A 23,939-nucleotide genomic window follows, 5' to 3' on the forward strand; every position below is an offset into this window, starting at 1 on the left:
TTACTGAAATTGTTAGCCTAACAAAAAAAAATTAAGTTAAATATATTTAACTTTTAAAAGATACTTTCAAATATCTGATGCCCAAGGATAAAAATATAACTTTCTTCATGATAATGAACCTGCTATTTTTCTTGTCATGGAACTACGTCATGGTACAATGGTTCCTTTATTATTTAAGGATGTTTCAAAATTTCTGTCAACTGATCAATTAAATAGAAAAGTTTGTTCAGATTTTGTTTAAGGATTCATTTTATTCAAAGACTATAAACCAGTTTGTGACAAGATGGGAAAGAGGAACTATTTCTATTCTCTGCTATAGAATCTATTTTGGTAAAATAATATAATATAGATTTTTTTTTCCTCTCTGAAACCTACATTCAAGGGATTTTTTTATGACTCTTTCCTAAGATAACAGACACTTTTTTTAATCACTTCAAACCTTTCAATTCAAATATCTTAATTGTTCAATTTAACTTTCAAAATATTTTGACACTAATTATTGTCATTAATGATTTTTTTTGTAATTGGGAAGAAATGTGAAGTGTGAGCTTGTTTTATTTATTTAAGTGAGCAAAGTGGAAATGTTGGCTATTTGTGCTAACATTCAACTGAGCTGGCCCGTTGCGAGACTAAAATAAGTTCGCGCTTTAAAATGAAAACAGGTACAGCAAAAACAGAATATCAACATAAGCTCACATTCCACTCTCCTCTTTGATGAGCAGGGATGCTTTAAAATCTCTCTAGCGAGGTGGACGCAGGACACCACAGAGTCAAGGTCCTCCAACGATCCTAGAGTGGAGAGGAAAGTGCGCCTGGGAGCGAGAGCTGACACTCTGAAAAGCTTAGCAACGTTTTCCAGAGCTTTTGGCTACCTCTGCGGGACCTTGGTCGGTGAGTGGTGATTGGGCTCGGGTTAGGGCAGAATTGTGGCATGGACGTTTTAAGAATGGCCAACTCTAGATGGATGCAGAGAAGCCTTCCCCGATCGAGTTGCTGAGAATTGGAAGCTGGATACGTGGCGGCAGGTATCAACACTGAGGCCTATGAGAGGATTTGTTAACGATCATAACCTTCTGTATATTTTTCTTACATTGAGCGCAATTTTAGATAAGTAGTAAAGGAGGGCCTCACTTGGAAGATAATCTTTGAGCAGAAATCTGAGAAGGAACAGCAAGCTCAAAGGCCTAAAGCTGGAACTTGTTTGGCATATTTGGGGAATAACAGGGAAACCAGAATGGTTGGAGCACAGTGAATAAGGATGACATTTATAGGAATGATGGATTAGGTAGAGGAGGGTGTGGAAAAAATGGGCATAGAATATATAAAAAATTTGGTCTTTTCTTGGTGATTTTGGAGATAAAGCAGAGGAAAAATGTGAATTATTATTATTATTGTGTGTGTGTGTGTGTGTGTGTAGGGAGTGGTTAAGTACCCAAAACAATCTGACATGTTTTAAAGCTTCTCTAGCTGGGAACTCATGATGAGAATAGATTGTAGATGGGCAAGAGTATAATCAGGAAACAACATTTAGGAGTATTAAAAAAAAACTTGCAAATATGTCGAGTTTTTCATTAAAAAAATTGCAAATAATTCAAGTGGGAGATAAAGATAGTTTTGGACCAGTATTGTGGTAGATGTGGTTAATAGTGGTCAGATTATTTGTCTGCTTTGAAAGTAAAGTCAGTAATATTTGCTACTGGATCAAATGTAGGGTATAAATATAAGAGAAGGCAAAGATAAGCCAAGGTTGTTGTACTGTGGATGCAAGGGAAATTAGAGGAAATCTGAGGTTCAGCTTTGGGACCTTATGTAAATTCTTCACCTCTTCATGTCTCAGTTTCCTCCTCTATACAGCGAGGTTAAAGTTGGCTATGGCCACTCAAGCCTGTAATCCCAGCAGTTCTATAGGTCAAGGCAGAAGGATTTTGAGATCAGCCTCAGCAAGACTTAGTCTCAAAATAAATAAAATAAAAAGAGCTAGAGATATAGCTTAGTGGTGGAGTGCCCTTGGGTTCAATACCCAATACCAAAAGAGGGTGAGGGAAGAGAGCGAAGAAGTTACTTTTTATAAGTTTGTGTGAGGATTAAGTGAATCAATAAATAGGAAGCAGATAGAATAGCTATATAGGCTAGGCAGTAGGAGTAGGATATATAAGGACCCAGGAGCAAGAAAGAGTATTGCAAGCTTGAAGAACTAAGAGTAATTCATAAGCAAAGTAGGTCATAAGAAAAGTTAAAGCACATTAAATATTTTGAACTTGCTCTTAAGAGTAATGATGAGCCATTAAGATGTAACAGACATAGACACAATACAGACACAATATTTCATATCCTTCTTAGAAAGATCACTGATGGCAATGTAGAAAATAGATTGGTGTAGCAGAAAGACTAGTTGTAGTAGTCTGAGTAAGAGAAGGTGGTGGCAAAGGGGGATAATGAGAAGGGGTTGGATTTGAGGGATATCTAAGCAATAGAATCAGTAAAACTTAATCAGATACATGAACTATAAAAGGAGGAGAGAGCAGCCATTTTTCTGACTCAAATAGCTAGGTAGATGGAACTCTCCCCCAAAACAGGTTGTTAATTACTGATTATGTATTATGCTGATATATTTAATTAATCATAAAAATCAACCATATCATACACAATATACCTGTATTGGTCAGAGCTTTTTAGAGAAACAGAACTAATATCTATATTGAACAATCAGTAGATAGATATATAGAAATAGAGTTGTTATAGTTGGGTGTAGTGGTACATGACTGTAAATCAGCTGTTCAGGAGACTGAGGCAAGAAGATCTCAAGTTCAAGACCAGCCTGAGCAACTTACTGAAACCTGCCTCAGAATAAAAAGGGGAATAGGGATGTAGCTCAGTGGTAGAGTACCATTGGGTTCAACCCCCAGTACCACCCCCACAAAAAAGAGAGGTTTATAATAAAGAATTAGCTTACATGATTATAGAATCTTCCAAGTCCTTCAGGGTGAATCAGAAACTTGGAGACCCAGAAGAAAAATGTTTTAGTTCTAGTCCAAGTCAAAAACCTGAGAATCAGGGTGGGGTAATGGCTCAGTGGCAGATCTCTTGTCTAGCTCCTGTGAGGCACTGGGTTTGATCCTCAACACCACATAAAAATAAAGGTATTTTGTCTATCTACAACTAAAAAGCTAAAAAAAAAAAAAAAAAAAAAAAAAAAAAAAAAAAAAAACCACCTGAAAGTGTAGTTCTAGCCTGAAGGCCAGAAGGCTTTAGACCCAGGAAGAGCTAAGAGATGTTTCAGTTCCAGTCTGAAGTCAGAGGGAAAAGATAATATTTCAGTTTGAATACTATTAATAGTAAATACTCTTTCTAACTTGGGAAAGGGTTTACTTTTTTGTTCTAGCCAGATTTTAACTGATTATATGAGGCCTACCACATTATTTTTTTTAAGAGTTTCCAAAAACCTTTTACTGTGAAAAGTTCAAGAAGTCATTTATAAGTCAAAAAAAGTATTAGAATTACATAGAAAACATAATTTTTTGAACACATTTTTTTTCTATACAGAAGGATGGTCTCCATAGGAATTTAAAATAAACAATATAAAAATCAGCATCATTGATTGTAAATAGGTATCTCCCTCTGACTATCTTGAGGTGACATGTCTTAATCTCCGCCAGAGGCTCACCGAGCAAGCTCGTGAGAGATGTCGGACCCCTCACCTTTTAACTACGTAGAGGCCTACCACATTATGAAGGGCAATTTGTTTTACTCAGTTTGCAGTCTACCAATTGAAATATTAAACTCATGCAAAAACACTCACAGAAACATCCAGAATAATGTTTGACCAAAATCTGGGCACCCTGTGGCTCAAGAGTCGACCCCAAATTAACTATTATAATACCAAACTCATATTTTCTGGCTAATAATAATCATTTTTCATTATTTCTCATTTAACCTGAAATCTCTGTGAATTAGGTATCATCTTCATTTTACAAATAAGTTAACTAAGTCTCTAGGAAGATAAGGGGACATGGCTTGTAAGTGACAGGGCTGAATTAGAATCCAGGCATAAGACATAGTTTTTTTCTTTTTTTTATCTTTTCCTTTTTGGGGGAGGGGTGGTAGTTCTGGGAATTGAACCCAGGGGTACTTTACCACTAACATACATCCCTAGTCCATTTAATTTTTTGTTTTGATATAGAGTTTCACTTAGTTGCTGAGGGTCTTGCTAAGTTCTTGAATTTGCCATCCTCCTGTCTCAGCCTCCTGAGTTGCTGGAATTACAGGCATGACCCACTGAGTCCAGTGGCATAGGTTCTTGCTATCAGACCATATTTACAGAAATAGACCTTATTGTTCTACTAGATACTCTTTATTTTCACTTTTCTTCTTACATATAAATGTTTCCTAGGGTTCCAGCTCCCCATAATCTTTCTGTGGCCATTATAACTACTGTGCTGAAGGCTACAACTCTATGTTGACTTCTCTCTGTCTGAAAACCCTTTCCTTGTTTTCTTATCTAACTTTCACTCATCTCCATGAAACCTTTTCTGACCTGTTACTGAGATTTAGGTACTTTACCATTTTGCTCTTCTAGCATCCTATGCATGCCTTCATCAAGACACTTAATCCACTGAACTATAATTGCTTCTTTATAGTAAACAGTTAATAACAGTTAAGATTTATTGAACCAGGTGCAATGGCACATGCCTATAATTACATCTACTTGGGATGCTAAAGTAGGATCACAATTTCATGGCCAACTGCATCCATTTAGCAAGATCCTGTCTCAAAAATTAAAAAGTGCTAGGGATGTAGCTCAGTGGAAGAATGACCCTAGGTTCAATCCTCAGTACTGGGAGGAAAAAAAAAAAAATATATATATATATATATAGAGAGAGAGAGAGAGAGAAATAGAGAGCAGGGCTAGGGATATAGCTCGATGGTAGAACACTTGCCTAGCATGCAAAAGGCCCTGGGTTCAATATTCAATACCACAAAAAGAAAAGAAACAGAGCAGTAGAGGTTCAAGGAGTTGTCCTTTATTTCTTCAGCACTTAAGAGACTGGCACATAACAAGCCATCAGTAATGATTTATGAATATTCTGACACTGGATTTAATGAACATATAACAAGTAATATTTATTTATTTACTTTAAAATATTTTTTACTTGTAGATGGACACAATACCTTTGTTTATTTATTTTTATGTGGTGCTGAGGCAAGCACTCTACCACTGAGCTACAGCCCCAATCCCTACTTATTTTTTCTGTATCTTTTACCAAGCCCATTTTTTTACTTGTTATTTTGAGACAAGGTCTTGCTAAGTTGCGGAGGGCCCCACCAAATTGCTGAGAGTGGCCTTGAACTTTCAGTCTTCTACCTTGGACTTCCAAGTCATTGGGATTACAGAGCCACCACACTTGGCTCTCTCTCATCATTTTGAGAATTTTCAAATCCTTCAGAAATACTGAAAGAATAATACATGTAATGTCTTTGTGTACCAGCAGTTGTCAATTTCCTATTACATTTGTGTGTTCTTACTCTTTGCACACACACATTTGAAAGTTTCAGCATTCACTTTCTGCTAATAAGACTATTGTTTTTTGTGACCATGAACTGTCATACCAGCTAAGAAAGTTCTGTGTCAGGGGTTAATAACCATTATCTAGCTGGGGATGTAGCTCAACAGTAGAGCACTTACCTACCATGTGCTAGGGCCTGACTTTGATCCCTTTGATCCCCAGCACTTGCAAATAAATAAATAAATAAATAAATAAATAAATAGATAGATATTGGGCATAACCATTGTTTATAAAGGATTAGATAGTAAACATTTTCAGCTTTACAGGTGATACCCTTTGTGGCAGCTGCTCAACTCTGTCATTGTATTGGGAAAGCAGATATAAACAATATCTAAACAAATGGATGTAGCAGTATTATGATAAAGGAATCCAAAATAAGGTAATAAGGTCCAGGCTTTACTTGGTTTTCTGGGCTATAGTTTGCCTACCCCATTCTAATATTTCATTCACATTTGGACTTCTGAATTTTTCAAAAAAAAAATCTGTAGCTTTTTAAAATTATTATTTCACACATTGCATTTAGTGCTCTCCTTAATGTAGAATAATAACCTCCCAATACCTTCCTTTTATTTTTGAGCCCATGCCTGTTATAAATGAGCTGCAGTCTGGATTTATCTCAAAGTTTTCATTATTAGATTCATGGTAAACATTTTTAGTAGAAATGCTGTATAGATGATAAAGCACTATTGTTGTTGCTAAGTTTGATCATTCGGTAAATTTGTGACTGCCAAATATCTCCATTTTCTCCTTTGTAACTAAGTAGCTATTGGTTTGGGGTTTTTTTGAGACTGAGAATGTCTATTGTCACACTCCTTTCACCCAGTGGTTTTAGTAGTCCTTGATTGAATAATTCATTTTGAGGGCTGCAAAAATGGTGATTTTCAAATCTATTATTTCTGCCATGTTAGATGGCAATCTTCTCTAAAACAATGTTTTCTCATTTTATTTATATGCTTAGGAATGGTTACTTTAGAAAAAAAAAAACAAATAGTAGAAAGCTTATAAATCCAAGAAGAATTGCTATTGTTATTATTGTTACTACTAACATTACTACTTCTGTGATTCTTGTTATTATATTCTTAGGAGTACTCCTGAGAATACAGTCAAAAGAAAGTTCTCCAAAACAGAGCAGTCTGAAATTGGGGATGGCAACTGCATTGGTGAGTGCTCATTCCATTTCTCCTCTGAATCTGAAGAAGAAGAAACTTTGGGTAATGAAGGAGGATTGATATGTTACCAGAGTCCTAGATTCTCTGGGCCCCAGTAGACCAGATGCAGATACCCAGTGTCTCAAGAATACAATCAAAGAGAAAAAGTGGTGATGGAGCAAGAAAGAAATTTATTAATCAGTATGGTTACACTGAGAAAAAACAAGCGGTTGAGCATTCTAAACCTTGTCTTCTGGGTTCTGACAAGAGCTTCAGGAATATATAGGAGAAAGACAAAAAGTGGTAGCAAGAAGTCTTAGTCAAAGTGTAGTCTGGTTGACCATTATATCAGATCTGGTTCTGCGAGGCCCTGCTGGCTCTAGGGAAATAGTTATTACTTGAGGAGGCAATTTGGTTCCCATGATGACACAATTGTTCCCATGTAGTGGAACATCCTTGATCCCATCATGGGGTGATCTGCCTGCAGATCCTAAAATTCTTGAAAATATCTTAAGGCTTGAAAGGTTGAAATAAGAGAGGTTGAGTAAATGTAGAGTTAATGTAATGAATATTACATTACCAATATTTAAAAAGACACTTCTTATTAACATGTCTATATGCAGAGTTGAGCAGAAATCTGACCTAAAAGTTTAAGGTAGCAAAGGAAATAGCTGTAGGACCAAGTGAAGAGTCAATACTTTTAGCAAAAGCAGCCTTTAAGTCCCTGTTACAAGTACTCTACTTGAAAACAAGGATTCAAGCTGTAAGGAAATAGGAAAGGCCTTTGACAGAGCCATTTACAAATAATTCAGACAGTTGTGTAATGAAGAAATCACAGAACTTGAGAGACTTTGAGCCATCTCTGCAAGATCTGCCAATAGTGGCTGAGCCTGAGACGAAGAACAGACCCTGGAGCTGCTGGTGCTCCAGCAATTCCCAGCCATTCTGCTCAAGGAGACCCAGGACTGAGTGCAGGACCATTGTCCAGAGAGTAGGGAGGACTTGGTTGTTGTACTGGAGCATTTGTAGCAGGAGTATGGAGAAACAGGACAAGAGGAGATAGAAATCAGATGTGCTTTTTTGCAGGAAAACAAGAATTAAGCCTCTCCCCAGACAGCTGGGCGTGAGCACAGTTCAGTTTCTTTCCTGTCTGGGTATTCATCTTTATAGGTCTTAACATCAGCCTCACTTGATCCCTACTGGAAAGAAACTGAATGTGCTCTAGATTTCCCTCCCATTTTCTTTGCCACTTTGGGGTTTCTTTTTTCTATCTTTGAAGTGTTTTTGCAACAAGTTTCCTAAATCTACATGTACTTAATTATCTCTACATGTACCTAATTATCTGTAAAACCCAAACCAGGCAAAGGAATAAAAAATGTTTGTGGAAGAAGCAGCCCCTCTGAAAAGAGGGCAAGAACAGCAGGTCCTATCCAAGTGTGACATTCAAAAACCTGAGAAAGAGAAGGGTAAGAACTAAATTGCATGTTTTTGCTTATGAGGTGAGAGAGGCTGTGCACTTCCCTTTGAGGCCCTACCAGCAACATTGGTGTTTTGTTTGTTTTTGTTTAAAACCTTTATTTATTTATTTATTTTTATGTGGTGCTGAGGATGGAACCCATTGCCTCTCATGTACCAGGTGAGCGCTCTTCCGCTGAGCCACAACCCCAGCCCCAACCTTGGTGTTTTGTGTTTTGTTTTTGAGTTAGATTTATTGAGGTATAACTTACATCAGTAGAATTCACTGTAACTCTACCAATCAGTGAGTTTTCACAAACATGAGTATAGTCTTCTAATCAGCACCACAATCAAGATATAAAAAATATGCATCACTCTAGGCATTTTAGTTGAATAAAACACCCCAAAAGGTGAATTTGGACCTTCATCTTGCTCTTCTTCCCTTTTACTTATTTTAAAAGTAGTACAGTTTTCCACTGAAGGCAAAGAATCTCGGCCACATGTTTCATTACTTTTTTTCTCCCTTTCTTTTGCTACTATTTGAGGATTGATCCTAGGGATGTTCTACCACTGAGCTACATCCCCAGGGTTTTTTTTATTTTTTATTTTGAGACAGTTGCTGAGGATCTTGCTAAATTTCTGAGGGTGGCTTCAAATTTGCAATCCTCCTTCCTCATCCTCCTTTGTTTCTGGGATTATAGGCTTGCACCACTACACCCAACTCATTTTTTCTTATCTCCTTCAAATTATTGTAAATAGCAACTGTCTTTTTTAAATACTTTTTTACTGTCAATGGACCTTTATTTTATTTTTTTTATATGCAGTGCTGAGAATCAAACCCAGTGCCTCATACATGCTAGGCAAGTGCTCTAACCCCAGCCCAAATAGCAATTATCTTTTATTTCTTAATGTCACCTGGATTTTTCTATTCTACTCTTAATTTCTTTGTTACTAAAATCCCTCTTTTTCTGTTTCTTACATTTTTCTTTTCTTCTTTTTAGTCTGATATAATCCCTGCTTCTTTCTGTCTTCCTCCCTTCCAGTGAAACTACCTTCTGCTCATACTTCATTATTTGAATACAAATTCATTAATGTTTCTCTTTTCCTTAAAACCTTTGTCTGTATGTATGGTACTTAGAATTGAACCAGGGGTACTCTACCAGTGAGCTATATCCCCAAACCTTTTTATTTTTTTATTTTGAGACAGTGTCTTGCTAAGTTACTCAGGCTGGTCTCAAACTTGCAGTCCTCCTATCTTAGCCTCCCAAATTGCTGGGATTACCATTGTGTGCCACCATGCCTGGCTTAAAAACCTTTTAATAAGCTGAATAATATCATTTTTCTATAAAATTTTATAATAAAAAATTAAAATAAGATAAAAATCACTACCTTAACTCCCAGTTTCATTAACAAAGGCCTCACGTGGCCTGCTATCAGTCTTATGTTCACTAGAATAACCAGTTTGTCCCAGTTTTTTTGAGACTTTTAGCAGTGACAGTTACACATCCTAAGAAATCCCTCAGTCCTAAATTGGGACAATTAGTTGCCTTTTGTCCCACCTACTCATATTGTATTTTTCTGTCATGCCAGGCAATGTTCCATTTCCTACTTTCTCCTTTCGGTTTCTCTCTTTTGAACCTTTTTTGCCTTGTTTCTTTTATCTGGAACAATTTTTTTCCTGCTGTCCCTGACTACTTCCTACTCATCCTTCAAGATATATCTTAGATATCACTTCCCCAAGTCTGGGTTAGTTTCCCCAGTTATGCTTCCAGAGCAGCAAGGTTTCTCATGTCCTAGAATAGATGATATTCCATTATAGTTTCTGGTCTACTTCTTTTTTTTTCTTGCCAGACTAAAAGGGCAGGAACTTTATTTGTGGCATTTTGTTTTATTTGTTTTGTTTTTCTTTGAGTCACCATCCTTGAGTAGACACTCAATAAATGTCTATTGCTGAATGACTGATTTTCTTTCTTTCTTTCTTTCTTTTTTTTTTTTTTTAGTTGTAGATGGACACAATACCTTTTTTTTTTTTTTTTTTAATGTGGTACTGAAGATTGAACCCAGTGCCTCATGCGTGCTAGGCAGGCACTCTAACACTGAGCTATAGCCCCAGCTTGTCTGATTTTATTTCTAAAGTCATCCTTTACTTATTGCCCACTAGGCTGTTCAGTTTGAGTCTGCTTCAAATTCCCTTTCTTCTGAGAGTCTCCTGAGTAAATTAGCTGAAAGAAAGGGGCCTACCATTTTCTGAATGACTTTGAAGAAATGAACTTATAAACAATGACAGGTATATATTTTAAAACAAAAAGTGAATGCAATGATAATAAATTCCTGAGAATGTTCCTTACTCTCTGGATCTGTTGAAATGTTATTTTATATTCAAAGTTCCGGTTATTTTTTGTTTTAATCCCCCTCCTTCCTTTTAGTTATACATATCATGTTATTGTTGAAAAAGAATCTCCTCTGTTTCCTTCCCTTCCTTCTCTTAGTCTTTCACTTCTTCATCCTGTGTAGATTACTTCATTCTATTAAAAAGAGCTTTAATCCACAGTGTAGTCCATTATTTATTATATTATTTAATATCTCTACTCCTCACATGTGACTACTTTCTCGGATGCCTTCTTACTAATCCCTTCATGTTCACTTTTACTTTTGGCTCCCATCTCTTCTCTACTTTTTAATATCTGCTACCTTTCATTTGATCACACTGATTAACCTTCAGGTGTTTTTTAGAGCTGCTTAGGGTCTCACTCTTCTATTTTGTCTATCCATTACCCCATTCTTACTTTGCGTGCCTATTCATATTCCAGGCCTTAAAAGCCATTTTCCCATCATCCTTCACATCCTTCTGCCTGTGTGTTTGAACATAGGTTTTCCTTCATCTTCACATAATTTCACCCTTACAACTCAAATCTATATTCATAAAACATTTTTCTAAAAAAAAATACCACTTGTTTAGTGTCTGCTATGTACCAGGCACTGTGCTAGTCTCTTGAACTATTGGGGTTGGGGTGGAGGAAATAGTCATATGAAATTAAAAAAAAGTCATATGAGATATAAAAAGTCTGTTGAACCTATATAGGAAACCAGTTACTGCTGTCCAAGATGATTAGGATTTTCATGAACACATTACCCTCAAGTTTTTATGGTTCAGTGGTTTTTGATTTATTGATAAGGATACCGAGCCCAGAGGACTTAAATTACTTTTTAAAATTGTATAGCTAGTTGGCATCACATCTACATTTCTTCATTTTCACTTAAAGTGCCATCCCTTTCTTATTGGCCTGAGGAACCGCAATTGAGCTGGTTTCTCCCCCACCCCCATGTAATGAAACATTTTCAAGACTGTACAGTCAAAAACAATTGGTTTGCTTGTTTTCTAGCTTCTCTGTGTGTGGTGTGTATCACATGATTAAACTTAAACCATTGAAAAGAAGTCATCCTTCACTGCAACCCTCTATCCTTCCCTGAAGGTCACTATTAACAATTTCTTATATATCATTCTATGTACTTTATACAAACACAAGCAACCACAGCATTTTTACTTTGCAGACATGGCTTGATTTCATTTTTTTTTCTCCTAGTTGCAGATTCCTTTTCCCAAGCACCAAAAAGCAGGTAATTAGTGATATATATTTAATGTTTCAGGTGAAGAGACAAGGATTAAGAACGGGAATCTTGTTTTAGTGACCAACTCTTGTGGAAAAGTGGAATCATCTAGGAAAATTTCTGAATCTATAGAAGCTCTTTATGAAGACTCTGATTTGGGAAGGGAGCAGGCTAAGCCCAAGGAGAAGACTGACTATAAATGCTGAGAATGTAGGGAGGGAATTATCCAGCATTCAGACCTGATTGAACATGGACTTGTACCCATGGGAGAAAAGCTCAGTGAATCTGAAGGCTGTCAGAATTCTACTCTTACTGGACATCAGAAAATTCTTTCTAGAGAGAAAGGTCATCAGTGCCATGAATGTGGGAAAGTCTTTCAGAGAAGCTCACATCTTGTCAGACATCAGAAAATCCATCTTGGTGAGAAGCCATATCAGTGCAAAGAGTGTGGAAAAGTCTTCAGCCAGAATGCAGGCCTTTTGGAACATCTCAGAATCCATACTGGAGAGAAACCTTATCTATGTATCCATTGTGGAAAGAACTTTAGGCGTAGCTCTCACCTTAATCGACACCAGAGAATTCATAGTCAGGAGGAACCTTGTGAATGCAAGGAGTGTGGAAAAACATTTAGTCAGGCCTTGCTCCTCACCCACCATCAGAGAATCCACAGTCATTCCAAAAGCCATCAGTGTAATGAGTGTGGGAAAACCTTCAGTTTGACCTCAGACCTTATTCGACATCATAGGATTCACACTGGAGAAAAACCTTTCAAGTGTAATGTATGCCAGAAAGCATTCCGACTTAACTCACACCTCAATCAGCACATAAGAATCCACAACGAAGAAAAGCCCTATGAGTGTAATGAATGTGGAGAAGCCTTCAGACAGAAGTCAGGTCTCTTTCAGCATCAGAGACATCACCACAAAGGCAAACTGGCTTGATGAGGTGTTCTCTTCCTGTAGAACGTCAGAAAGTATACATTGAGAAGCAAACGGCACTTTAGGAAAAGTTATTCTGGCCAACATCAGAATTCTTAGGGATTGAGTTGGAAGCTGTTTGCCTCCATTCTCTGTCCTTTGCTTTCCTTAAAGTTAGTTTTGGAGCCAAATAATTTCACCCTAGACAGTATAGTGAGATCAGAGTTAAATAGCATTCTTTTTTTTTTTTTTTAAAGAGAGAGGTGAGAGAGAGAGACAGAGAGAATTTTTAATATTTATTTTTTAGTTTTTCAGCTGACACAACATCTTTGTTTGTATGTGGTGCTGAGGATTGAACCCGGGCCGCACATATGCCAGGCAAGCGCGCTACCACTTGAGCCACATCCCCAGCCCCTAAATAGCATTCTTTACTATAAGACTTCTCAGAATTTTTAATGTGTTAATGAATGATTATGGATCTCCAAGAAATAGCCTCATGACTGAGTGAGGTCTTTGAAATTATCAGCAAATATAATGTCCACTGTTTCATTAGACTTGTGTCAGTCAGGGGCAGGTTGATATTTTTTGCAAATGATATAGCAACAGACTCCTATAAAACTCATGATGTTTGGAAGTATACCACTCTCAAAGTTGTCTTAAAGTATGGGTTAATAGTGAATACTTTTCCCTAACAGGCTCTACCCCTCCCTCCCGCTAGCCTTACCTTTATCCCTCCAACTCTACCCCCCATGCACAGAGGAAGCATTTTGGAAAGCAAGGATGATCCTTTCCTGGTTAATAATAGAACTTGCCTTCAGAATTATGTCATTTCATTTTTACATTTTCCATCCCCACCCCAATATCTCATTAATTCAAAATATTAATCAAAGTTTTACAGTCTGTGGAAGAGATATCACATTTTGAACTGTACTGAATTAATCCAAATAGCAACTGTCTTACTTGGTAACTCCAGTGCCAGTACAGTAACTACTGCATATATACTATTCAATAAATATCCACCGAAAGATATTGGACTTATTCTCTTTAATATTGATGATGCAGTTTTTAAATGTTGCTTGTTTTGGAATTCTTTGAAAGACAAACAAAATCATCTTGGAGAGAAGATTATGATCTTTATATCATGAATAATGAAGTTTCATGATAATGATAAAGAATCTTAAGCTTAGAGTAGTCCATTCCCAAGCATAATAATAGCATCACTAACTGGTCAGTAGTAGCTGCATAACCTACTGCTCTTTGGAGAAGCTGTCTTAGTTCACCAGTGTGGTAAAATTAGTGAATCCTCACAATGCAATGTCCACTAATATATCTATTGTGGAAAGAACTTTAGGCTCAGCTCTTACCAGACAATTGTTAACACCAGACAATTCAGTCAAGAGGAACCTTGTGAGTGCAAAGAATATAAAAAAACTTTAGTCGGGTCCTGCTGTTCACTCACTATCAGAGAAGCCAGTCACTCTAAAAGCCATCAGTGTAATTATGGTTAAATCTAGGTTCAGCCAGGCATGGTGGTGCACACCTGTAATCTCAGCCACTCGGGAGGCTGAGGCAGAAGAATTGCAAGTTCAAAGCCAGCCTCAGCAAAAGCAAGGCACTAAGCAATTCAGTGAGACCCTGTCTCTAAATAAAATACAAAATGGGACTGGGGATATGGCTCAATGGTCCAATGCCCCTGAGTTCAATCCCCAATACCCCCCCCAAAAAAAAACAACAACTAGGTTCAGCTACATAGCTTAAAAACACACACACACACAACACACAAATAGTAGTCACAGTAGTGAGTTATTAAAAGTTTTTCTATTTAATAGAGAAGAGTCCAGTATTGAAAAAGTAGTTCCACAGTATCACTAGGGTCCTAGATTTCTGCCTTTTGATTCTACCATCCTGGTCCATGTCATCAGTATTTAAGGTCCTTGTTTCATCTCTCTGTGGCTGTTCAAGCTCTGGCCATCACATATAAAATGTGGACAAAAGACAAAAAGAATAAAAAGAGGCTTCTGTCAATTTAGTCAGCTTCCTTTGAACAGTCATTCCCAAAATTGCTTAGCACATATGTCTTGATCAAAACTTTGAGGAAAGAAAGCAGAAAAGCTTATTTTATTCTTTTCTGCAGAGTGCTTACTGAATGTTAGCTTTCTTTCATTAAGAACAAAGGAATGAATGTCAGAATAGGCACTTAGCAGTCTTTGGGCCACTTCCTATTTCTTTCCATTCAATCTTACTGAGTGCAAGCTGACCAGAAGCAACAGTTAATACCATTTTCTGGAGGAAGACCAAATAGGGGAAGCAGCTATAACTTTTTGGAACACAAAAATTTCATGAAAAGTCAGTTATATCAGTTGTATTTCCCCCAATTACAATTTTTTTCTTTGTGATGCTGGGGATTGAACTCAGGGCCTCAGATGCTAGGCAAGCCCTCTACATCCTAGTTCCCTAGCTACATCCTTAGTCCCCTCCCCCAATATTTTTAAATGCTATGCTGAGATCAGTAACTAAAAATTTAGCTCCCTGTTATAATTTAAATCTATTTGATTCTGTTCAGTTAAAGAAGAAAAGTACATAGAGTATTATGAGAAAGCAATTAAGCCAAGCACAATGGCATACAACTGTAATCCCAGCAATTTGGGAGGCTGAGGCAGGAGGATCGCAAGTTCGAAGCCAGCCTCAGCAACTTAGGCCCTAACTTAGCAAGACTGTCTCAAAATAAAAAGCAGGGAATATAGCTCAGTGGTAAAGTATCCCTGGATTCAATCCCCAGTACCAATAAATAAATAAATAGATAAATAGATAGATAGATAAATAAATATTACTGGGAAGTTTTGACTTTTCTCAATCAGAGTTGTCCCCTGAAAGTCCCCCTCCTCCTTTTATTTTCCTGATTAAAGCTTTGTCTGTATATTTGTGCTTACTTTGACTAATATTCAGTTTTGGCCATCATCAAATCAAAAGTCCCCATCTCCAGTATCATTTCCACTATTATAGTTTCATATAGGTTTATTTAGGTAAGCAGATACATATTCAAGGGAGAATTAGTGACCTATGGGATTAAGCAAGGAATACATATTCAAGGGAGAATGTGGGCCATATCAAGAGTGAGAGATGTGTTTTGAGGGTTCCAAGAGATGTTACTGGTATCCTAGGCCAAAGGGTAGGGGACCTGACTTCAAGGAGTCTCAACAATCCACAGGGTCTGACAAAAGTAAACATGGTTTTACCATATGATTGATTTAGGATAGGAGGAATAAAAAGTAGAAAGGAGACCTACAGGAAGGACAAGGAAATTAAATTTGACTTCAGAAGTTCTACACACTTTTCCAGGTCTGTCTCTTCCAGGTCTGTTACTCTCAAATTCCTGTAAATCTACCTCTGCACTGTTAAATAACACCCCAATAAATGGATTAAGCAAAGAAAGATATGATATCATGAGGATCCCAAAATTTGGGGAACTTTACAGTGCTATCTACTGATAAGATAATGAAGATGTGTTAGTGAGGATCCTGAGATTGAGCAGATCACCAGAAACCATCTTGAGATTGCTGGACTGATTCCTACATAGCTTTCTGATTAAGATAAGATAGATAGATAGTAAAACAAATAGACACTTAAGAAAATGCCCCCCAAAAGAGGCTTCTCCATGAAATTATCCTGTACAAACATTCCAACCAACTGCTTTGTCCTGGGCTGAGGGTCGGGGGACAGACCTGAGTAAAAGCTACAGATTCAAGAGCTAACCAGTCAGTGTTTCAGGCTGAACCAATAGCCTTGGCACCTTTCCAATATCCGATTAGCTTGGATATTGATCACTGCTCCTACCCAGTAGCTATATAAACCCTTACAAATCAGTACACTTAATTGGCAACCTGCTATCAGGTAGCTTCTTGCCCAGCAAGAGAGCTCTGCTTCCTTTGTTCTCACTTAAATAAATCATACTCCTTTTAGTCTCATCTTCTATTTCTGACAATAATCCAGAAAGAAGTCACAGATGGCTGGAGACTGCTGCAATACTGAAGCAGAAGAGGCTAAAAATTCCATTTAAAAATTTTTTTTAGTTGCATATACACATATGCTGAGGATCAAACCCAGTGTCTCACATGTGCTAGGCAAGCACTGTACCACTGAACTACAACCCCTGAAAATTCATTTCATTCCATACCCATGCCTCCCCAAGTTTCCTTTAAAAGAAGAGCTTGGAACCCCCAAAACATATCTCTCACTCTTGATATGGCCCACATTCTCCCTTGAATATGTATTCCTTGCTTAATCCCATAGGTCACTAATTCTCCCTTGAATATGTAGCTGCTTCCATAAATAAACCTCTGTGCCTCTGACTAGCACATGCTGAAATTCTTTTTCATCATGTATTCCATGAACTCCACTGGTCCTAAGTCACTTCCCCCTTTTTCTCCCGGAACTCCTCAAACACTTCTTTAGATTTATCTCTTCTTCTGTGACATGATCACCCTCCCTGGTGACTCAAAGGAGTTAAAAACTTGTGTCCACACAAAAACCTGCGCACAGAATTGCCAAAACTTAAAAGAAAGCAAGGTGGCTTTCAGTAGGTTAATGGATAATTAAAGGGCCTGTTTTTAAGAGGTATTTTATGTTTTTACTATTGGATTAAACATCCTTTTACATGTTGGTTTGGTAGTGGAGTCTCAGAGGCATGACCCTGAAGATCCAATAAATCTTGAGTTTTCAGTGTACACATAGCTCAGAGACACTGGGTTCGAACATCAGCACCACATAAGTAAATAAAATTAAGTAAATAAAATAAAGGTATTGTGTCCATCTACAATTTAAAAAATATATTTTAAAAAAAGATTCTTAAAAAATTAAATAGAGAACTATCAAGTAAATATATATGCCCTTTGATCAGTTTCAATATGTAGTACCACCCAATAAATATACTCATAAAAGAAAGTAAAGCTATTGAATGACATTCCTTACACCATTGCTTATAAAGAGAAAATTTAACCTACACAGACATCAATAGGGATAAGTTATGGTATACCCATACAACAGAATACCATTAGCTATAATAAGTAGATATGGAAAGATCCCCAAGCTATCTTAGCTGAAAAAGAAAAGGTACAAAATTACATTATGGTATCATAAGTGTTCTAAAAGATATGTGCACATTTATTCAGTAAACAAAATGTTCGTTGACTGCTACTATATGGTAAGTAGTGTTCTGGGATGATATGTCAAAAAAATAAATAAATAAAGATAGATACCATTAACCCTGAGTATTGAAACACTTCATTTTGTAGTCCTCATGAACTTGTTTTCAGTGTACACAAGTAATCTGTATACTTAAAATTTTTTTTAGTTTCTTCCATTTATCAAATTATAATTTTTTATTGATGAGCGTGGTGGTGCATACGTATAATTCCAGAGACTTTGGAGGCTATGGCAGGAGGAATTACAAATTTGAGACCAGTCTGGGAAATTTAGGGAGACCCAATAAATAAATAAATAGCTGTGGGAGACCAACCTTACACATGACTGAGTCACACTCCCGGCTGGGTGCTAAGACGATCAGTTGCAGAAATGTGGCAGAGCTTTCCCCACCCTTCTTGGGTCCAAGGGTCAGTGTCTCCTGCCTGGGTGTGTCTTGCTAAAGCCCCCTGGGTGAAACTATGCTCACCTGTTCCTTTGTAATATAACACTTTGCCCTGTTTAGGATAGAATCTTCCATGGAAGTGCCTTGTGTGTGTCCCCTTCTCTTACTATGCCCTAGGGTGTGGCCTACCCAGGTGTTAATCAACCTGCTGACATCAACATCATGAAGATAAACTCAGCCCCCTGAAACTTGACCCCTTGCCTCATTTGAATAGCTTCTCCTCAATAAAAGGGGTCAGCCCATGCTCTCCTGCTCTCTCTCTTCCTGCGGACCCTTAAGGTCAGAGGAGCTGTCACAGCGACCCCAAAGAAAAAGGTATTTGTGTCTCTTGTGTGGTTATTTTTGCGCAGCCCAGTTAGCCCAGTTTAACTGGAGTGACCCCTGAGCCTTTTAGTTCTGTTTTAGAACAGAACCCGGCAAATAGCTACCGACATAACTCAGTGGTAGAGTGCCCCTGAGTTTAATCCCCAGTACTGGAGAGGGGAAAAAAGAAATATAAAAATTTATTGATCACCTCCTCCCCAGCATGTGCCTGTGAGGAAGCCAAGGACAGATATGGCTTTGCCTTTACCATGCTGTTGGGTTTTTGTTTGGTTTTGTACTGGGGATTGAACAGAAGGGAGCTCTATGGCTGAAGAACATCCCCATTCTTTAAAAATTATTTTGGAACTTGAGACCCAGTTGCTTCAATTAGTAGTTGGGATTTCAGGTGAGGGCTATCCCTTCCCCTTATTTGGGGGAGTTTGAGTTGTCTCCCCACACTCCCCCACCCCCGCTGCCGCCCCTTGGTACCTGGGATAGAACATAGGGGCGCTTTACCACTAGGTTACAACCCCAGTCCTTTTTGCCAATGGTCTCCAATTTGCTGAGGCTGGCCTTGAAGTTGCGATCCTACAGTCTCAGCCTCCAGAGTCGCAGGGATTTCAGGCCTGTCCCACAGCGCCCCGCTACCGTTGGTTTTTAATTTAGAAGATTTGTGTAAATGTGGGGCACACTAGGGCCAATGGGAAGAGCCCCGAGCCCGGGATCCAAAAAAGAATCGGCCTGTGTGGGGCAGCAATTGGAAGCCAGGCGTATCAGAGAGATGAGGCGAAGGCTCCTAGAGAGGCATGGAGCCCGACCGGAAGTCGCCGCAGGCCGCCCAAAGCGGCGAGAGGAAATAACCCCGCCTGGCATCTCTGTCTGCAGGAAGTGTCTCTCAGCCTCCAGCACCTATAAAGGAAGGACCCCAGAGATTTGCCCTCCTAGCTTGACTCCCCGGCAGGGGCCTGGGAAGACCAACCAGCGCTTCCCTACCGTGGAGCCCCAGGTCTCCTTATTCCCGCTGGAGTTCTTCCTGAGGTTCGCCACGTCTTTGTTGTACTCCTTACCTGAACTTTTAGTCTGTTAATCAGCAGACACTTATTGAGTGCCTGCTGTGTGCCAGGTACTCTGCTAGTTGTTGGCGTGTACTGTTAATAGACTAATTTTGGGTCCACCGGAGAGATCTGGCTACTGGCATCAGGACATCCGCATACGTTCATCAAGAAGTCCACCAATATTTGTCAAATACCAGGTACGTACCAGGCACCTAGTGTTTATGCAAAGATAAACCCCTACCCGCAAGGTGCAAGATGGGGCGATCTCTAATACAAGATGGAGAAAGAGGGTGGTGGGTGTAGTTTTCAATGGTTCCACGGCCACCTGTGTGGCTTAGTGGACAAACAGTTTTCCCCTTTCTATGTGAGGTTTGAGGATGGTCACAGAAAATTTTATTCCTGTACATAAGAGATGGCATTTGCACGGGACCTTAGGAATTTACCTTAGAAGAATGAAAGTACTTGCTATAAAATACAAAACAGGTGAAAAATTTTGGAGTAAATATCATTGCAGTGACATGAAGAATTTGGGAAGACCGTAGTTTTCTTGAAGACAGGGATTGTCTTTTATTCCATTATAGCATTATGTCTGGGAAACAATGAGGTGCTCAGGAACTTGAGTGACAAGCAAATGAGTAAACCCTAATAAAGATCAGGTCCCTGGGAGTTCAAATTTAATTCTAGGAGGAGTATTTTAAACTTTTGGAAATGTATAAGGACAACAAACTTTTTTCTGCTCTCACACCCAATAATCAATACAAAAGACATATGTGAACTCAAAAGATGTTGAAATTTCTCCCTACCAGCAAGCAAGCAATTCTTGTGGTGTCCTATAATTTTGTATAGGACACCAATTAGGTTCCCCTCTAGTTCAGTTCAATTCTGACACTGTTAGATCTCACCTGTTGAGAGCTCAGTCTCAATACTGCCCCCTACTTCCAATGTGAATGTGGTTCCCAGTTATTTTACCTGGACTTCTGACAAACTAGCTAGAAATCAGGATTCATACAGTCTCTACTCTTGAGTTCATAGAGCTCAGGAAAATACATGCTTACTGGTATATAATAAAGAATTTTACAAAGGATACAGATGAAGAGTTGCATGGGGGGAAGTGTGGGATAAGGAGCATTAAGCTTCCATACCCTTCAGAAACTTCCACAGGTCCAGTTATCTGGAAGCTCTAAGAACGCTGCTCTTTTGAAGTTTTATAGAGGCTTTATTGCATGGGCACAATTGATTAAATCATTATTCATTGGTTATCACCTTCGCTTTCAGTTCCTTTCCCCTCCCTCGAGGTTGGAAAAAGAACTGAAAGTCTCAACCTTTTTAATTCTGCCTTGGACTTTTGGGTGACCAACTTCCTTCTGAAGCCACCTAGGGGCTGCCAGCCTTCAGTCAGTCATTAATGTACAAAAAGAAACATTGCTTTGAAGATTCTAAGGATATTTAGAAGTTGTATGCCAGGAAACAGGAACAAATACCAAAGGTTGAATGTTGTCAGAATTGTGTTTTAGGAAATATTAATCTAGAGATGGGAGGTTTAGCAGGAATACCACACAGAAAATGACAGTAATAGTGATTGAAAATAATAATAAAGTAATAAAGGACAGAGGCATTTTGTATAAAGGATTAACTGGAAGCCTGGGGCGCATGCCTGTAATCCCAGCACTCAGGAAGCTGAGGCAGGAGGATCACAAATTCAAAGCCAGCCTCAGCAAAAGCAAGGCACTAAGTAACTCAGTGAGACCCTGTCTCTAAATAAAAATACAAAATAGGGCTGGGAATGTGGCTCAGTGGTTGAGTGCCCTGAATTCAATCCCCAGTACCTGATAACAAACAAACAAACAAAAAAACCCCAAAGGATTAACTGGACTCAGAGGGATTATTTATAAGGTATTGTTTATTTGTACATGGAAGTTGGTGACACCAATAGAAAGGAGAAATACAGAGTGCAGCTTTGAAGGGCTCTCTGGCTTGGAGTATATTTAAATTATGGGGCAAGTGAATGAAGCCTATAGCTGGAGGTATCCAGCTGACATTTTAAGTGTGGATCTACAGTGTGAAACTGGCAACTTGGAGCCAGACAAAGATTTGAGTGTTCTTGGAACAGAGATATACTGAAATCGAGATTGTAAATGGAGAAAGTGAGGAGACAAGAGAAAAGAACTTGATGCATGTCTACTATTTCAGTTATCTATTGTTGTATAAAAAATAAACTAAAATCCTAACCTTCATGGTTAAAAACAATTTCTCAGGATTCTGTTGGTTGACTGCCACTTCTGCTGGTTTCACTTGGAATTACTCATGTAGCTGCATTCAGCTGGTGAACTATGTGGAAGTAGGCCTAATTGAACTAATGGGGCTTTAGCTTTGGAGCCTTGGTTCTCATTTACCTTGACCTCTGCATGGTTAGCTTGAGCTTCCTATAGCATGGCAGTATCATGATAGCATGCCAAGAGCTATATATAGAGGCACTCTTTTAACAGTGTCATATCTGCCATATTTCAATAGTCAGAATAAGTCATAGATCAACACACATTCAAGACAAGGAAAAAGATTCCACTTAATTATGAGAATAGTGGGAAAATCTTATTACAGAAGGTATTTGGGAATAGGAAAGTTTGGAAACATTCTGTGACACCTACAAGGTAGCATACCCTTGTAATCCTAGCTGCCTCAAGAGGATCACAAGTTCAAGGTTAGCATTGGCAACTTAGACCTCATCTTATAATAAAAAAATAATAGAGCTGGTGATGTAGCTCAGTATTTGAGGGCTCATGGGTTCAACCCCCAGTACCTCAAAAGGAAGAAAATAAGAGAAAAAAGTGGAGTTGTCAGTACATAGAGAAAAATGACCTTTGAGATTGCGTTGTATGCCCACAAAGCTAGCCATCTTGGTCCTCCCTGGGCAAAATTATCCCTTTTCCCCAGTTGAAGTATAAGCTGTTCCAGCACTGATAACCCTTCTTCCTCATATTCTACATCCCTTACTTCTGGGCTGAACCCCTTTATGTTTAAAACCCCTTTATGTTCAAGATATACTTTTTATTGATTTCACTTGTAATAGAGGCAAGCAGGCTCAGCTTTTGAGAAAGACCTACAATGGGGACAAAGATTTAAGTACATTGCATAAGGTTTTGAATCTCTTGTAATTCATATGTTTCTGATCAATTCTTATATTTAGATGTACATTTGGGAAACAATATTTGAAACATAGTCCTCAACCAAAAAGACCTTTCTCCAGCTACAAAGCTCAACATGTATGAAGCTTTACTGGGTTCTGCTCCTGAAAATGAAGACAGCCTTGTGAAGGTAAAAGTGGAAGATCCCACTTGGGAGCAGGTGTACAACACACAGGAGGGCAGCTCCCACACTCAGGAATTTTGCCGCCTGAGATTCCGGCAGTTCTGTTACCAAGAGGCTCCTGGGCCCCGGGAGGCTCTGACCCAACTTCGAGAACTTTGCCAACAGTGGTTGAGGCCAGAGATGCACACCAAAGAGCAAATACTGGAGTTGCTGGTGCTGGAGCAATTCTTAACCATCCTGCCCAAGGAGCTGCAGGCCTGGATGCAGATGTATTCTCTGCAGAGTGGGGAGGAGGTAGTGACAATGCTAGAGAATCTAACCTCTGGACATGGAGACACAGGACAGCAGGTGAGAAGATAATGTGTATGGTGGTGTGGGAAAAGAAATGATACATATGAATTAGTTAATTTTTAATTTTATTTTGAAATAATTTAAAACTTACTGAAAGATTGGGAGAATAGTATAGAGAACTCCTGTATGCTCCTCACCCACGTTCACCAGTTGTTAATACTTATTTCATGATGTACCCATCCCACTTCCCTACTTGTGCAAGTGACCCCTCTTTGTATGAATATGCGCATTTAAACAAAAACACACATACACTTTTTTTTCCCTGAATCATTTGAGAATTAATTGCAGACATTATGCCCCTTAACCTCTAAACACATCAGTGTATATTTCATTCTCTTGTACAACCAGAATACAATACCAAGGTTAGGAAAATTACATAAAATTGTTATGGTACTATCATATAACACTAGTATTTCACATTTTGCCACAATATCCCCTCAGTGCGCTTTTTTAAAAAATATTTTTTATAGTAGATGGACATAATACCTTTATTTTTTTTTATTTTTATGTGGTGCTAAGGATTGAACCCAGTGCCTCACATATGCTAGACAAGCAGTCTACCAACTGAGCTACAACCCCATCCCCAA

General features: G+C 38.4%; 2 protein-coding genes across 10 annotated transcripts in view; both read left to right on the forward strand.

Moving 5' to 3' along the window:
- The first annotated feature begins 754 nt into the window (after window positions 1–754).
- LOC308649082 (zinc finger and SCAN domain-containing protein 26-like) lies at window positions 755–12,928 on the forward strand. Of its 6 annotated transcripts, none has more exons than XR_014021988.1 (5): window positions 755–891; window positions 6,648–6,724; window positions 8,073–8,178; window positions 8,320–8,348; window positions 11,816–12,928. XR_014021988.1 is itself a non-coding variant. In XM_081294409.1 (3 exons), the coding sequence occupies exons 1-3, from the start codon at window positions 961–963 to the stop codon at window positions 11,980–11,982; spliced, it is 309 nt and encodes a 102-aa protein (XP_081150535.1). In that variant the 5' UTR covers window positions 887–960; the 3' UTR covers window positions 11,983–12,928. The 6 variants fall into 6 exon arrangements, 1 of the variants encoding a protein (XP_081150535.1); XR_014021991.1 differs by having other exon boundaries at window positions 887–1,025; XR_014021989.1 differs by lacking the exon at window positions 8,073–8,178.
- Window positions 12,929–19,130: 6,202 nt separating this feature from the next.
- PGBD1 (piggyBac transposable element derived 1) overlaps window positions 19,131–23,939 on the forward strand; it is a 340,888-nt gene continuing 336,079 nt past the window's right edge. For all 4 annotated transcript variants that reach the window (XR_014021959.1, XM_081294281.1, XM_081294283.1 and 1 more), the window contains exons 1-2: window positions 19,131–19,892; window positions 22,880–23,349. Coding sequence is in view for 3 of the 4 variants with exons in the window: in XM_081294281.1 (XP_081150407.1) it covers window positions 22,954–23,349 (396 nt within the window). In the remaining variant the exon portion in view is untranslated. The remainder of the gene's footprint in view (window positions 19,893–22,879; window positions 23,350–23,939) is intronic.

Source organism: Spermophilus citellus (genome assembly GCF_964194105.1).
Source record: "Spermophilus citellus genome assembly, chromosome: 5".
Taxonomy (NCBI): Eukaryota; Metazoa; Chordata; class Mammalia; order Rodentia; family Sciuridae; genus Spermophilus; species Spermophilus citellus.